This window comes from Danio rerio, chromosome 3 (assembly GCF_049306965.1).
Source record: "Danio rerio strain Tuebingen ecotype United States chromosome 3, GRCz12tu, whole genome shotgun sequence".
Taxonomy (NCBI): Eukaryota; Metazoa; Chordata; class Actinopteri; order Cypriniformes; family Danionidae; genus Danio; species Danio rerio.
In genome coordinates, this window is record NC_133178.1 from 65,150,420 (window position 1) to 65,166,821 (window position 16,402).

Sequence of the window (16,402 nt, forward strand, 5' to 3'; positions counted from 1 at the left end):
TGAGTCAGAACCATGTACGTTTGCATCACACATACTCAAGTAAAGCAACCCAAAATGTGTACTGTTTCAGAGTTCTGCTGTTTGTTTTTTTGTTGTTGTGCTGGCAGCGGCGGTGATTGTGTCGGGTTGGCAGGGCTGATCTCAGGTCAAGGCCAGGGTTGTGTACACAGGATGTGCTGCAGGAGCCAAACCTTAGTTCCTCGCATTTTCATTTCAATGGTCCCCGCTCTCGAGATGGACAGGCTTTTGTGATTGCAGCAGATTCCTCAGATTCCTTGCCCTTTCTGAGATTCCTCCGCCGCAGACGCACATAACATCCTCTGTTGCACAGTGCTTGGCCATTGTGCATCGGGGTAGAGCTCCATCATGTACGGCAGAACAAAAACGGCAAAAGATTAATAGAAGATTAATCAAAATGGCACACAGTGGCATTATCATATAACTGACTTAAAGTTGGCATGAAATGGAAGTGAAAATCGTTCTTCTTTTCAATATTGTGCTGTACATTCAAGTGAAACGGTGCTGGACAAAAAAGTAGAGCGGTTCAGGAGTTCAACTAGTACTGCCAAAAGAATCATCATGATTAACTGCAGCAAGCTTTTATTTTGGATGACATTAATCGTGATTAATAATTTAGCTGTGCTAATTTCAAATTTGGCGACACAGTGACGAAGTAGGTAGTGTTGTCGCCTCACAGCAAGAAGGTCGCTGGTTTGAGCCTCGGCTTGGTCAGTTCAGTTGGGATTTATGTGTGTAGTTTGCATGTTCTCACTGCGTTCGCGTGGGTTTTCTCCGGGTGCTCTGGTTTCCCCCACAGTCCAAAGACATGCGGTACAGGTGAATTGGGTAGGCTCAATTGTCTGTAGTGTATGAGTGTGTGTGTGTGTGTGTGAATGAGTGTGTTTGGATGTTTCCCAAAGATGGGTTGCAGCTGGACAGACAAGTGTCTGGCTTGACGGCTTGGTTTTCAACTCTGCCTTCACTCAGCTAATCTTGTTGAGAAATGACTGATAACTCCACCCTAAATTGCTGATAAAATCGCCAAAAAGGACTGATAACTCCACCCTAAATGACTGATAGCCCCACCCTAAATGACTGATAACTCCACCCTAAATGACTAATAGAACAGCCAAAAAGGAGTGATAACTTCACCCTAAATGACTGATAGCCCCGCCCTAAATGACTGATAACTCCACCTGAATTACTCATAGAAGCACCCTAAAAAACTGATAACTCCGCCCTAAATGACTGATAGCCCCGCCCTAAATGACTGATAACTCCACCTGAATTACTCTTAGAAGCACCCTAAAAAACTGATAACTCCGCCCTAAATGACTGATAGCCCCGCCCTAAATGACTGATAACTCCACCTGAATTACTCATAGAAGCACCCTAAAAAACTGATAACTCCGCCCTAAATGACTGATAGCCCCGCCCTAAATGACTGATAACTCCACCTGAATTACTCATAGCATCACCCTAAATGACTGATAACTCTGCCCTAAATGACTGATAGCCCCGCCCTAAATGACTGATAACTCCGCCCTAAATGACTGATAGCCCCGCCCTAAATGACTGATAACTCCGCCTGAATTACTCTTAAGAAGCACCCTAAAAAACTGATAACTCCGCCCTAAATGACTGATAGCCCCGCCCTAAATGACTGATAACTCCACCTGAATTACTCATAGCATCACCCTAAATAACTGATAACTCCGCCCTAAATGACTGATAGCCCCGCCCTAAATGACTGATAACTCCACCTGAATTACTCATAACATCACCCTAAATGACTGATAACTCCGCCCTAAATGACTGATAGCCCCGCCCTAAATGACTGATAACTCCGCCTGAATTACTCTTAAGAAGCACCCTAAAAAACTGATAACTCCGCCCTAAATGACTGATAGCCCCGCCCTAAATGACTGATAACTCCACCTGAATTACTCATAGCATCACCCTAAATAACTGATAACTCCGCCCTAAATGACTGATAGCCCCGCCCTAAATGACTGATAACTCCACCTGAATTACTCATAGAAGCACCCTAAAAAACTGATAACTCCGCCCTCAATGACTGATAGCCCCGCCCTAAATGACTGATAACTCCACCTGAATTACTCATAGAAGCACCCTAAAAAACTGATAACTCCGCCCTAAATGATTGATAGCCCCGCCCTAAATGACTGATAACTCCACCTGAATTACTCATAGCATCACCCAAAATAACTGATAACTCCACCCTAAATGACTGATAGCCCCGCCCTAAATGACTGATAACTCCACCTGAATTACTCATAGCATCACCCTAAATAACTGATAACTCCGCCCTAAATGACTGATAGCCCCGCCCTAAATGACTGATAACTCCACCTGAATTACTCATAGCATCACCCTAAATAACTGATAACTCCGCCCTAAATGACTGATAGCCCCGCCCTAAATGACTGATAACTCCACCTGAATTACTCATAGCATCACCCTAAATAACTGATAACTCCACCCTAAATGACTGATAGCCCCGCCCTAAATGACTGATAACTCCACCTGAATTACTCATAGCATCGCCCTAAATGACTGATACCCTGCCCTTAATGACTGATAACTCCGCCCTAAATGACTGATACCCCGCCCTTAATGACTGATAACTTCGCCCTAAATGACTGATAGCCCCGCCCTAAATGACTGATACCCCCGCCCTAAATGACTGATACCCCGCCCTTAATGACTGATAACTCCGCCCTAAATGATTTATAGAATTGCCAAAAAGGACTGATTACTCCACCCTTAAATTAATGATAGCCCCGCCCTAAATGACTGATAACGCTGTGGGGTGTTAGGATGTTTCTAAGGGCCACCCCCTCTTCACTTTTATTTATCCGCGATCAACATCCACCCTGGATTTTGATTGTCTTTTTATGTATTTGGACTTGCAGTGTATTTTTCTAAGATTATAAGAAAACTAAAAATTTCAGTGTAACATTTTCCCACAATTGTTGAGTGTTACTAACATTACGCAAGCGCATTTCACTGATGTTTTCGCTCATTTGATCTGTATTTGCGCAGTCCGCCGTGGAACGTCTGATTTATTTCTTCAAGAAATGTCCGCTTTGAATGATTAGCCACTATTTATAGTGTGCAGAATTGAAACGGAGCCATTCATCAGGCTGATTCTTGTGATGTTGTCCACCCGTCCACTGTATTCTAGGTGGGTGGAGTTTGCATTGTTTCTGACAGTGGAAAGCAGGTGTGGTCCTCAGGAAGTCCAGCTTTTCCTTCCCATAGAAATGCTGGCGTATAGTGTGTGTTAGTGTGTGTGAAAGAGAGAGAATTGCTGGGAGGATCAGGCGACTCTGAGCTGTGGCTTTTTGGTTTTACTTCTAATTGTTTATCATGTTTCACTGTTATTATTATAGTATGCTGGCTTGGGAAAACCACACTGGAAGAAAGCTTTTCCTACTTGGAGTTCTTGTCTTGTTTCTAGTCCGAATATCTTAATATTATTAAATCAAGAAGCATTTTCCAGACAAGTAAAAACTATTGTCTTGTCTTCGGAAATAAAGAGTCAAAATTAAGTGAGTTTTCCCTTAAAACAAACAAAACACGGCAGATAATAATCATTTTTCTTTACTTTGAAATAAGTTTATTTTGCTTCCCCTGTTGGCAGAAAATTTAGCTTGTTTTAAGGTAAAACTCACTTAATTTTGACTCATTATTTTTTTTTACAAACAATAATTTAGACTAGAAACAAGACAAAAAAAGTAAGAAAAGCATTCCAAGACTTCAGCTGCTGTCTGGGCTTTCCATGTTTTTTTATACCTTCCTTTCTTCATGTGTTTAACACTTTTTCTCTTTGTCATTTAATTTTAATGCACATAACTTAATTTCTACACTAATCAGTTTTGCTGTCTTTGTATGTGTGGATTACTTTAGTAGTTACTGACATCTAGTAAAAAAGCCAAGCCAACGGCACCTTTGGAATTATCTTTTCTAATGAAAAATGCTGTTTTGCTGTCTTTGTTTGTGTGGACTACTTTAGTTGTTACTGACATGTAGTAAAAATGTCAAGTCAATGGCACCTTTAGAAGGTCTTGTTTCTTGTCCAAATATGTAAACATTCTTAAATCAAGAAGCTTTTTCTGGACAAGCAAAAGATATAGTCTTGTCTTCAGAAATAATGAGTCAAATTTAAGTGACTCTTTCCTTAAAACAAGCTAAATATTCAGCCAATGGGGTAAGCAAAATAAAATATATAGACCCTTTTCACACACAGCAAAACTACTTTTCTTACTTAGATTTTTCTGCCTTGTTCTGTCCAAAAAATAAATGTAATCACGAAGCTTTTTCGAGACAAGCAAAAAATATCATCTTCTTTTCAGAAATATGTCAAAATTAAGTGTTTTTCCTTATAACAAGATACATAATCTGCCAACGGGGTAAGGAAAATTACCTTGTTTTAGCTTTGAAATAAGTTTATTTTGCTTGCCACATTGAAGATTATTTAGCTTGTTATAAGGAAAAACTCACTTAATTTTGACTAATTATTTCTTAAAACAATAATTCCTCTTGATTTAAGAATTTGTGCATATTTGGACTGGAAACTAGCCAAAAAATCTAAGTAAGAAAAGCAATTAGAGACTTCAGCTGCTGTCTGGGCATTCCATGGCTTTTTACACCTTCCTTTCTTCATGTGTTTGATACTTTTTCCTTGTGTCATTTTATTTTTATACACAACTTCATTTCTAAACTAATCAGTTTTACTGTCTTTGTAAATGTGGATTACTTTAGTTGTTACTGACATGTAGTAAAAATGTCAAGTCAATGGCACCTTTAGAAGGTCTTGTTTCTTGTCCAAATACGTAAACATTCTTAAATCAAGAAGCTTTTTCTGGACAAGCAAAAGATATAGTCATGTCTTCAGAAATAATGAGTCAAATTTAAGTGACTCTTTCCTTAAAACAAGCTAAATATTCAGCCAATGGGGTAAGCAAAATAATCTTGTTTTCCCTTTGTAATATGTTTATTTTGCTTGCCACATTGGCAGATTATTTTGCTTGTCTAAGGGAAAAACTCACTTCATTTTGACTCATTATTTCTGAAAACAAGAATTCTTTCTGATTTAGGATTTTTTTAAAGATATTATGATGAAAAACAAGACAAAAAATCTAAGTAAGAAAAGCATACAGAGATTTCAACTGCTGTCTGGACTTGTCATGTCATTTTACACCTTCCTTTCTTCATGTGTTTAACACTTTTTTTCTCTTTGTCATTCAATTGTAATACACATAACTTCTCTTCTAAACTAATCAGTTTTGCTGTCTTTGTATGTGTGGATTACTTCAGTTGTTACTGACATTTAGTAAAAAAGTCAAGTCAACAGCACCTTTAGAAATATGTTTTCTAAGAAAAACGCTCAAACGTTCAATACTTATTTTACCCACTGTAAATACACCCTTTTCACACACTGCCTAGTCTGATGAGTCTTCATTTCTGCTACCACATTCGGATGTTCGGGTCAGAATTGGCCTCAACAACATGAAAGCATGGATCCATCCTGCCTTGTATCAGCGGTTCAGGCTGGTGGTGGTGGTGTAATGGTGTGGGGGGAGATTTACTTGGCACACTTTGGGCTCATTAGTACCAACTGATCAGTAACGCCACAGCCTACCCGAGTATTGCTGCTGACCATGTCCATCCCTTTATAACCACAGTGTACTCATCTTCTGATGGCTACTTCCAGCAGGATAACGCACCATGTCATAAAGCGCCAATCATCTCAGACTGGTTTCTTGCACACGACAATGAGTTCACTGTACTCAAATGCCATGCAGGATTAAGGCAGTTCTAAAGGCAAATGTTGTCCAACCTGGTACTAGTAAGGTGTACCTAATAAAGTGGCCAGCGAGGGTACAACACTGTGCTGGTGGTTTTTGAATATTTTATTAAAAACAAAAAAATCGAACACATTGCGCCTTTAAGCTTATTTTTTCTTCTAAGTGATTTGTAAATGATGACATGAACAATCGCTTTTGTCCTGACTGAACGTTACTCTGCCCTCCAGGAAAGTGAAACTGCTTCCCCCATAATGATTAAGGGTGTGTGATGATGACAAAGCTGATGTGTTGAATCGCATTGTGGCTAAATATAATCAGCAGCGCATTAAACACAAACACTCTGGTTTTGAATCAGTGTCCAGAAAGCTATAAAAAGCCCCCAACAGCCTGCTGAAGGCTGCGGAAGGGTGTTATTTTCCTGGATGTGTGCGTTGGAGAACAGTGAGGGGCGGCTCATAGTCAGCTGACCTCACACTAGCTGTGCTTCCATTCAAGGATGCGAGTTAGATTTATGCGCAATACTGGAATATCGCATAAAACATTTGCGAATAAAGCGGCGTTTACATCCAGTGAGTAACACAAGAGAACAAAATCATCACTTACTGATAAACTGGGGCAAATATCAGTCAGAGAAATGGAGTTTAGTGCATTTCCAGCAGACACACAACGTCATGTGACATAGGTATTTGGTTATATTTTGGTTACGATGTCAGGGAGCAAAATCCAATGTCAGTTTCACACTTAGATATTGTTTGACAATTGGTTTGGCATGCTGTCCTGGGAGAGAACCCTGAGCTCGGAGATAATTGAGCCCGGGGCTCCCGCCTGGTCGGTTGAGCATGTAAGGGGCGTACGAGATCGGGTAGTTCTCGAGAGCTCCCCGAGGCAAAGGAAGAAAGGGGGACAAGGGGCGAATGGAGGGTTTCTTCGGGAAACAAAGAAAAGGGAGGAGTTTCAGATAGGCTACTTATAGTGAGTTTGCATTAATCTGATTGGCTAACTAATGACTGTAGATGAGAGACCAGCTGCGGTCAATTATCTCCTCTCGAAATTATTAATTCATTCATTTTCTTGTCGGCTTAGTCCCTTTATTAATCCGGGGTCGCCACAGTGGAATGAACCGCCAACTTATCCAGCAAGTTTTTATGCAGCGGATGCCCTTACAGCCGCAACCTATCTCTGGGAAACATCCACACACACACTCATACACTACGGACAATTTAGCCTACCCAATTCACCTGTACCGCATGTCTTTGGACTGTGGGGGGAAACCGGAGCACCCAGAGGAAACCCACACAGAAACGCCAACTGAGCCGAGGATCGAACTAGCGACCTTCTTGCTGTGAGGCGACAGCACTACCTACTGCGCCACTGCCTCGCCTTCCTCTTGAAATTAGTTAACCTCAAATGACGTCACAATAAGAAGTGTAACATCAGTAGACGTTGATCGTTGGTTGGTTTAAATTTGTGACATTAACTAACCAAAATCCAACGTCTCCACGACGTTGGACGTCGATGTCTGTCTGACGTTGGGTTCTGACGTCAACTTGATTTTCATTTTCAACCAAAAGCAACGTCCTGATAATGTTAGGGTGCAACGTCAATCTGTCGTCATATTGACATCCTGTGCCTGCAGGGTTGGGATTCGCCCAACACAGGCTCATTCTGAAAACGTAGGACGTTTATGGAGATCGCGAATCGCCGGAGGTACGTATGGCTGCATTTAATTTTTTTAAAACGAACGCTACGGGGCCGCATGACGTTGTTCATTTTGACGCTTACCGGCTGACTGATTACCTCCATGTGGAGGGCTTTCCCGCTGCAACCAGTTAGTCCAGTTAGCTTGTCATGTTGGACAACGGACTTGAGACGCAGAGAGGAGTTGATGGGGTTCGGAATTTGAGCAGTTCCAGAAATCAAGTAAGACATAAACAGAATCCAAGAAATAAAGTGAATAACAGGGTGAGAATGTGGTAAAATCTGAAGACATGGTAAAAATGGTGGCTTTTCTTTTTCTGGACGGCTTTTGTAAATCGTTGGTTGGGTTTAGGGAAGTAAGCGGGTGGGCGGGTCAATCAGTAAATTAAGTTGGGTTTAGGGAAGACGGACAGATGATCGACAGCGGCCTCTTGTGGGTTTACGCGAGAACAGCGCTAGCACGAACGGCACTTGCAAGAGACCACTCGCGAGAGCGGTCTTTTGTGGATTCCATAGACTGTAAAATATATGGACGTAGTATCCGTGACGTCACCCATAGGTTTCTAAAAAGCGCAAAAGAAGCCACAAGTAGGTGCGGCCAACCGTCGCCATTTTTTTCGCGCGTCATCACACCCACGGCGGGATACCAAACAAGAGCAAAGAGGCGGAGAGTGAGCGGAGCTACAGACAACTGCTGGCATTTAGCTTGGACCTGGTTCAGACACACTTTACTTTGGGAGAACGCTTAATACTTTATCACCTGCGTCTCGTTTGTATTCTGTCCACTTGTGCTTAAGTGTATACTATATCAATAAAGTGTTTAGACTTTTAAAAACACTGCTGTAATACATTGAGCCACTAAACATTGTTCTTATGACGTTATTCAACAGGAGGAAAACGCGAATTACTTCCAAATACTTCAGATATAGTCTGTGTTAGTTAATGCAAGACTATTGATGAACTCCAGCATAACACTGTATGACGACACTTCAGATGACTGATCTAGAGCCTACAGCTAATCAATTCGTCAGATTCTGGAGTGCATTACAGCTCTAAATATGAATATAAATGATCTTAAATAAAACAAATACATGTATAGAGATGGTATATAAGTATATAGCTTTACTCACATGGGAAACGGAGGCCACGTTAATGGTTTGTGAGCACAATTAATGCACTCAGCATGCCATGCCATCTAATAATTGTAGGAAACAAGTCCAAAAGGCAGTTGACTGTGTAAAGCCACATAAAACAACACAGAAATACGATGAATATGCCGAGTTCAGTGGCTAATCTGCAGGAGTCAGCTAAGGTGACGTGACGGCGACCAACTAGACCTATCTGTCACTCAAGTGGCCACTCCCTTAATTATGCAAACTTAATATAACTTAATATAAAGGAAACGGATGAGTTATAAAAAAAATTCACCCCCTCACAGTTGTCATGAAGGGTAATATTAGCTGTATTAACCAAAATCTTTTTTTGTACAGGCTGTAAACACCTTTTTTTCTGCTGTAAGGTTGGCCATTCTAACAGTGGGCTCAATTGAAATTTGCTCTGTTTTGGAGCCAGGAGCAGCCAAGACTAGCAAAATTTCGGATGAATTGCAGTTTTAGATACTTCCGAATTGGCTCTCTGAGGGAGAGCGGGAGGTTGCCGCTTGGTGGATTCACGAAAACAAAAACTGCAAAAAAAAAAACAAAACGCACCTCTAAGGACGTATTTTGCGGCCTCCAGAAACGTCCACGAGACTACATTTTCAGAATGAGCCTGGGTTGGATTCGCCACTCTGGTGTTTTTTCTTCTCGACTAATTGAGTTGCACCTCAGAAGGGGAAGACGAAATGCAATGAACGCAATGCTGTGGCTTTTGGAGGAGTGAGACGCTCTTTGGGAGCGCAGACTGATGCTCGAGACTGTTCTAGAGGAAATAACCCCCATAGCAAAATTTCTTTGGCCCAGATCTGGCCCACACCGTCAGCATTTGCTTGGCCCACATGCCGCAGTGAATTATGGTATATGACTGGACCAAGTCTAGCTTCCATACAAGCGGCAAACATGGACCATATAAGTCTCAGCCAAGGTAAAAACCCATAACTGGGCCTGAACTGGGCCAGATATGTTGGTGTGTGATGACTACGATGTTTTTTTTATAAACCCATGAAGCATTTTGCTTTATGGCTGTGCTTTTTCTTGAAGCGACCTGATTGATACAATTTTTTCTTTGCTCAAAAATGATTTAAATGTATTTTAATAGTGGGTCAAGCTAGGCCAAACATACGTGGCCCACATATACATTTAAATATCTGGGCCAAACACTACATTTGATATATGGCCCATGTCATGAGTTCTGCCTGTAAGACGGTCCCGCCTCAGCCAAACCTGGGCCATGTTTGGCCCACATGCTGCTCGCCAGTGCCGGACTAAATGCCTGCTGTACCAGCTTTATGCCAAATCTGGGCCAGAATTCTTTGCTACCTGGGAATAATACCAACACTGAAGCGCTGTGATGACGGACTGATGGCTGAGGGGTTTATGAAATGAGCAAAACAACATCTCAGATCTTTTACAATGTGCTGGAATCGCTGCTTGGTCCATTAATGCGTCTCTGAAACACATTTATATCACCACATCATCTGTTAAAGCAAAATCACATCACTTTACCACTGCACATGCTGGATTTTAGTCACTAAATGTGGTTCAATATTCAATATGAGGTCAATATTATTAGCCTCCTTAAGCAATATTAGTGTTGAAATGTCTCTAGAACAAACCACTGTTATACAATGACTTGCCTAATTACCCTAACTTTACCATAATTACCCAAGTTAAGCCTTTAAATGTCACTTTAAGCTGAATACTTGTGTCTTGAACAATATCTTGTCTAATATTATGTGCTGTCATCATGGCAAAGAGAAAAGAAATCAGTCATTAGAAAGAGTTATTAAATCTATCACTTGCTCAGCCATTTCTGTGTTTCAGCCTCATCCACTTGTGTTTGCTAATGTTGTGTTGTGTTCGTCCTGCAGGACCTGAAGCTCGAGCTCAGACCGCGGCTTTGTTTCATTATGAAAGGCTCCAATGGCTTCGGCTTCAACCTGCACAGTGAGAAATCCAGACCGGGACAGTTCATCAGAGCCGTAGACGAAGACTCGCCGGCGGAGAGATCCGGACTCAGGCCCAAAGACCGCATCGTACAGGTACAAAACACAATCTTTTACCTTTGGTCAGCTTAGCGGCTAATTCTGTTCAGTCAGACGAAAATATAAAGCGACAACCTCCAGCTCTCCCTCGTTAAGTTAATACAGAAGTAACTGAAACTGCAATTCATCGATATTTCCACTAGGCTTGGCTCAATAATAGAGCACATTTCTACAGGGGAATTACCAACCTACATCACACGGGTTCAACTGCACTTATCGGTTGCAAAAAACCCCGATTGGAAGAGCACACATGTCGTGTTGTGCAGTAGGATGCCAAATTCGATAAATTTTTCCGAACACCACACCGCTTTTGATGCCAACCGCAGACGTCTTTGGCTAACAGCCATCATAAGCGCTGAATGGAGTAAGGACCTAATTAATAATGCTGGACTCTTATATTAGGTAAGTTCACGCTGTGCTGAATCATACGCATTACTCGGTTTTGATATCAGCGGGGTTTTCAGCAAAAACAGTTAAATGTGGTGAGTTAAACTGCAGACACTGAATGCTACGAATGAAATGTAAACATGGACTGTATGTTCACACACCCCACCGTACAGGTGCAGTTCGCTGTCAGAATGCAGTCGCTATCAATGTTCTTAGAACGTTATTAGAAAATTCCACTGACGTTATATTGATGTTCTCAAGGCGTTATTAAATACATTATTCAAACATTACACTGACGTTATATTAATGTTCTTAGAACGTTATTAGAAAATTCCACTGACGTTATATTAATGTTCACAAACCAATATTTAATACGTTATTAGAACATTACACTGACGTTATATTAATGTTCTCAGAGCGTTATTTAATACGTTATTCGAACATTACACTGACGTTATATTAATGTTCACAGAGCGTTATTTAATACGTTATTAGAACATTACACTGACATTATATCAATGTTCTCAGAGCGTTATTAAATACATTATTCGAACATTACACTGACGTTATATTAATGTTCACAGAGCGTTATTTAATACGTTATTAGAACATTACACTGACATTATATTAATATTCACAGAGCGTTATTAAATACATTATTAGAACATTCCAATGACGTTTATATTAATGTTTTCAGAGCGTTATTTAATACGTTATTAGAACATTACACTGACGTTATATTAATGTTCTTAGAGCGTTATTAAATACATTATTTGAACATTACACTGACGTTATATTACTGTTCTTAGAACGTTATTAGAACATTACACTGAAGTTATATTAATGTTCACAGAGGTATATTTAATCCGTTTTTCGAACATTACACTAACGTTATATTAATGTTCTTAGAGCAATATTTAATACATTATTACAACATTACACTGACGTTACATTAATGTTCTCAGAGCGTTATTTATTACGTTATTAGAACATTACTCTGACGTTATATTAATGTTCTCTGTGTTATTTAATACGTTATTAGAACATTACGCTGACGTTATAATAATGTTCTCAGAGCGTTATTTAATACATTATTAGAGCATTCCACTGACGTTACATTAATGTTCTCAGAGCATTATTTATTACGTTATTAGAACATTACTCTGACGTTATATTAATGTTCTCTGTGTTATTTAATACGTTATTAGAACATTACGCTGACGTTATAATAATGTTCTCAGAGCGTTATTTGATACATTATTAGAGCATTCCACTGACGTTACATTAATGTTCTCAGAGCGTTATTTATTACGTTATTAGAACATTACTCTGACGTTATATTAATGTTCTCTGTGTTATTTAATACGTTATTAGAACATTACGCTGACGTTATAATAATGTTCTCAGAGCGTTATTTAATACATTATTAGAGCATTCCACTGACGTTACATTAATGTTCTGAGAGCATTGTCTGTTATCTGGGTCTTCATCCGGAGTGAGACCCACAGAAAGAGTAAAGGAAGCAGAGGGAGGAGAGAGAGACGGAGGGTTTTTTTGTCCCTCAGGGGCCTCCAGGGCTCCTGCTGCGAGCCGGGGTCTTTGTGCGGGACAGACTGCTATTGTCCTGCTGAGAGAACATTGTCCGGTTCCTCTCTGGGATGGAGCTCCAGTCTCAGACACACCCTCTTCCTCCTATAGATCTGCACAGAGTCCCTTATCATGACGGCGCTTTTTTACCAAGATATCGAATATGTTAAAGTTAAAGTGAGAATTATTAGACCTTCTATATATGCTTTTCATATATTTCTATGTTTAACAGAGAGAAGATTTATTTTAACACATTTCTAAACATAATGGTGTTAATGACTCATTTCTAATCACTGATTTATTTTATCTTTGTCATGATGACAGCACATAATATTAGACTAGATATTCTTCAAGACACTAGTATTCAGCTTAAAGTGACATTAAAAGGCTTAACTAGGTTAATAAGGGTAAAGTTAGGGTAATTAGGCAAGTCAAACGGGTTTGTTCTGTAGAAAATCCAAAATAAATATTGCTTAAAGAAGCTAATAATATTGACCTTAAAATGGTTAAAAAAAGATATAAAAAACTGCTTTTATTCTAGCCGAAATAAAACAAATCAGCAGTGTTGAGCATGCTACTTGAAAAATGTAATGAGCTAAGCTATTAGCTATTGGGTTAACTACACTAAATGCTACCCCCTGGGAAATGTGGCAAGCTAAGCTAAAAGCTTCATGGCAAAAGTAGCTTAGCTACATATGTCATTCATTTTCTTGTCGGCTTAGTCCCTTTATTAATCCGGGGTCACCACAGCGGAATGAACCGCCAACTTATCCAGCAAGTCTTTACGCAGCGGATGCCCTTCCAGCCGCAACAGATCTCTGGGAAACATCCACACACACATTCACACACACACACTACAGACAATTTAGCCTACCCAATTCACCTGTACCACATGTCTTTGGACTGCGGGGGAAACCGGAGCACCCGGAGGAATCCCACACGAAGGCAGGGAGTACATGCAAACTCCACACAGAAACGCCAACTGAGCCAAGGTTCGAACCAGAGACCTTCTTGCTGTGAGGCGACAGCACTACCTACTGCGTCACTGCCTCGCCCGCTACATATAAGTTATTTTTACAATTAATTTTAAAATCGAAGCTACTTAAATCCAAGTCAATCATATCTTAGTAATCAATAAAACTGTCAACGAAACATGTGAGGCAGAATAGTTCAGTTCAGTTATTTACTGTAAATAAAATGATGTACTAAATTATAGTATATAACAGCTAAACAAAGACAAAAAATCCAATAAAACCAGGTGTTATTTAAAATACTACAGTAATTTATAGTAAAGGGAATATTTTGGAATAAGCATTATATATATATATATATATATATATATATATATATATATATATATATATATATATATATATATATATATATATATATATATACTAAAGTATTTTTTGGGCACAGCATCAAAGTTATTGCATCACAACATGTACTTCTAGAGGTATGATCATGAGGAAACCTGCTTTCCGTCAGTTACTTTCCATCAATTTTCGGTTTGCGACGTCGCCACCGTAAAACAGAAAGAAGAAGAAATCGTCATTCTCGCCATCATATGGATTTACTTTCATCAGCTAGACACTAGCCTCACAGCTTTGTGAATGTCGATGCCGTCACTTATTGAGCTGCGATCGGTAAATATAGCTTGTCTAGACGCTACTGCGCTGCTTCACTAATAAAATAACTTTGCTACTGAAAAGCTATTTTATTTAGAAGGTTGCAATGCTACCATCACGCTACTGCGAAATGTCGTTAAGCTAGTAGCGTCACTGCTTTGAGCGACGCTACTGCCCAAAACTGCAAATAAGACTTTAAAAAAATATTGTAGCAAATACTGTGAAAAATTCCCGAATCTGACTTCATATGAGAACTATTTGATAAAGAAAATCTTTCAAATAGTGCCATCTTGTGAATAATGTGTAGGTTAGTGTATACTCCATCAGCTGTTTTCATTTCTGTCAGTTTTGTGTTTTGTCTGTTTGTCTCCATCTAGTGTCTGAATAATGCGCAGGTTAGTGTATACTCCATCAGCTGTTTTAGTTACTGTCAGCTTTGAGTTTTTGTCTGTTTGTCTCCATCTTGTGTCTGAATAATGCGCAGGTTAGTGTATACTCCATCAGCTGTTTTAGTTTCTGTTGAGTTTTTGTCTGTTTGTCTCCATCTAGTGTCTGAATAATGCGCAGGTTAGTGTATACTCCATCAGCTGTTTTAGTTACTGTCAGCTTTGAGTTTTTGTCTGTTTGTCTCCATCTTGTGTCTGAATAATGCGCAGGTTAGTGTATACTCCATCAGCTGTTTTAGTTTCAGCTTTGTGTTCAATTAAAGAGTTAATACATTATTACGGCTCAGAACAATGTTTAGTGTCTATTTTTTTTCATCAGTCTAGTAGCTGTGTAATAAACAAGATAAAGGGATTGTTTCGCACAATAAACCTCTCAGGCTTTATTCTGTGATAACAACCTCCTGTATGTACTTTATCCCTGTAACGTATTGAATATCAATACATAAGAAATATTTCAAGAAACTCACAGTTCTCTTGCTTAGGCTGATTTCTCCTGGTTTCCTCCTGGTTTTTGGCAGACGTGCGCTGCGTGAATGTTTTGTGAACTGAAGACACAGGATATCCTTCGCTCGGACAGCAGGAAGGGACACTGATAATATTGAAAAATGAATCCTTGCTTTGATAAACACTCTCTTTGGGGGAACAATGAAGATGTGAATAATGCGGCAAAAAATAGATTTCAGGATGACGCCAAAAAGTAGACTTTTTCCTTGATTTGAGTGTGAAACACTGGCAGATCATGTATGAAAATAGTTTCATATCTATAGCAGACTCTGGTCAGAATTACGTGACTTATTCTAGATATACAGGTGCATTTTTCTCCTGGAATGGTATATAACTAATGTATTATTTTTAGTTAACTACGCACGCACGCACGCACACACATACACACACACACACACACACACACATAATATAATAATAATGAAAATATAGATTTTTTAAATAGCTTAAAGATACTAAAGTAATTCTATATTAAACTAAAAAATCCATACGCATTGCTTTAATGATGTCTTTATAAACTGCTGTGTGTATTCATGCATTAATTGTGTGTATGTGTGTGCGCAGGTGAACGGTGTTTCGGTGGAGGGGAAGCAGCATGCGCAGGTGGTGTCAGCGATTAAAGCCGGGGGTGAGGAAACATCACTCCTGGTTGTAGATCCAGACACAGACGCTTTCTTCAAGAAGTGTCGAGTGACGCCGACCGCTGAACACCTTACAGGTACACACACACACACAAAACACAACATCAGCACACACACACACATCGGCCTGTAGGGGGCGTCCCACACAGATGCTGTGTCCCAATTCATATACTATTTTTATATGATATTTTTAGGTTAAAATGACGTTATTCAAGAGGTCTTCATAATGTCTCAGTCTCATTTTATATTAATGTTCCTTAAAATATTAATGAATACGTAATTAGATCATTACATTAACATTATATTAATGTTCTCAGAGCGTTATTTAATACATCATTAGAACATTACACTGACGTTATATTAATATTCTCAGAGCGTTATTAAATACGTTTTTCGAACATTCCACTAACGTTATAATAATGTTCTCAGAGCGTTATTTAATACATTATTAGAACATTTCATTGACGTTATATTA

At 39.5% G+C, this 16,402-nt stretch overlaps 1 protein-coding gene across 1 annotated transcript in view; it reads left to right on the top strand.

Annotated features, from left to right (window-relative positions):
- The window catches only part of nherf1b (NHERF family PDZ scaffold protein 1b), a 55,379-nt gene that overhangs the window by 23,705 nt on the left and 15,272 nt on the right, over positions 1-16,402 (top strand). Inside the window, exons 2-3 of the mRNA XM_005174539.6 lie at positions 10,561-10,731; positions 15,851-16,004. Coding sequence (XP_005174596.1) covers positions 10,561-10,731; positions 15,851-16,004 — 325 coding nt within the window. The remainder of the gene's footprint in view (positions 1-10,560; positions 10,732-15,850; positions 16,005-16,402) is intronic.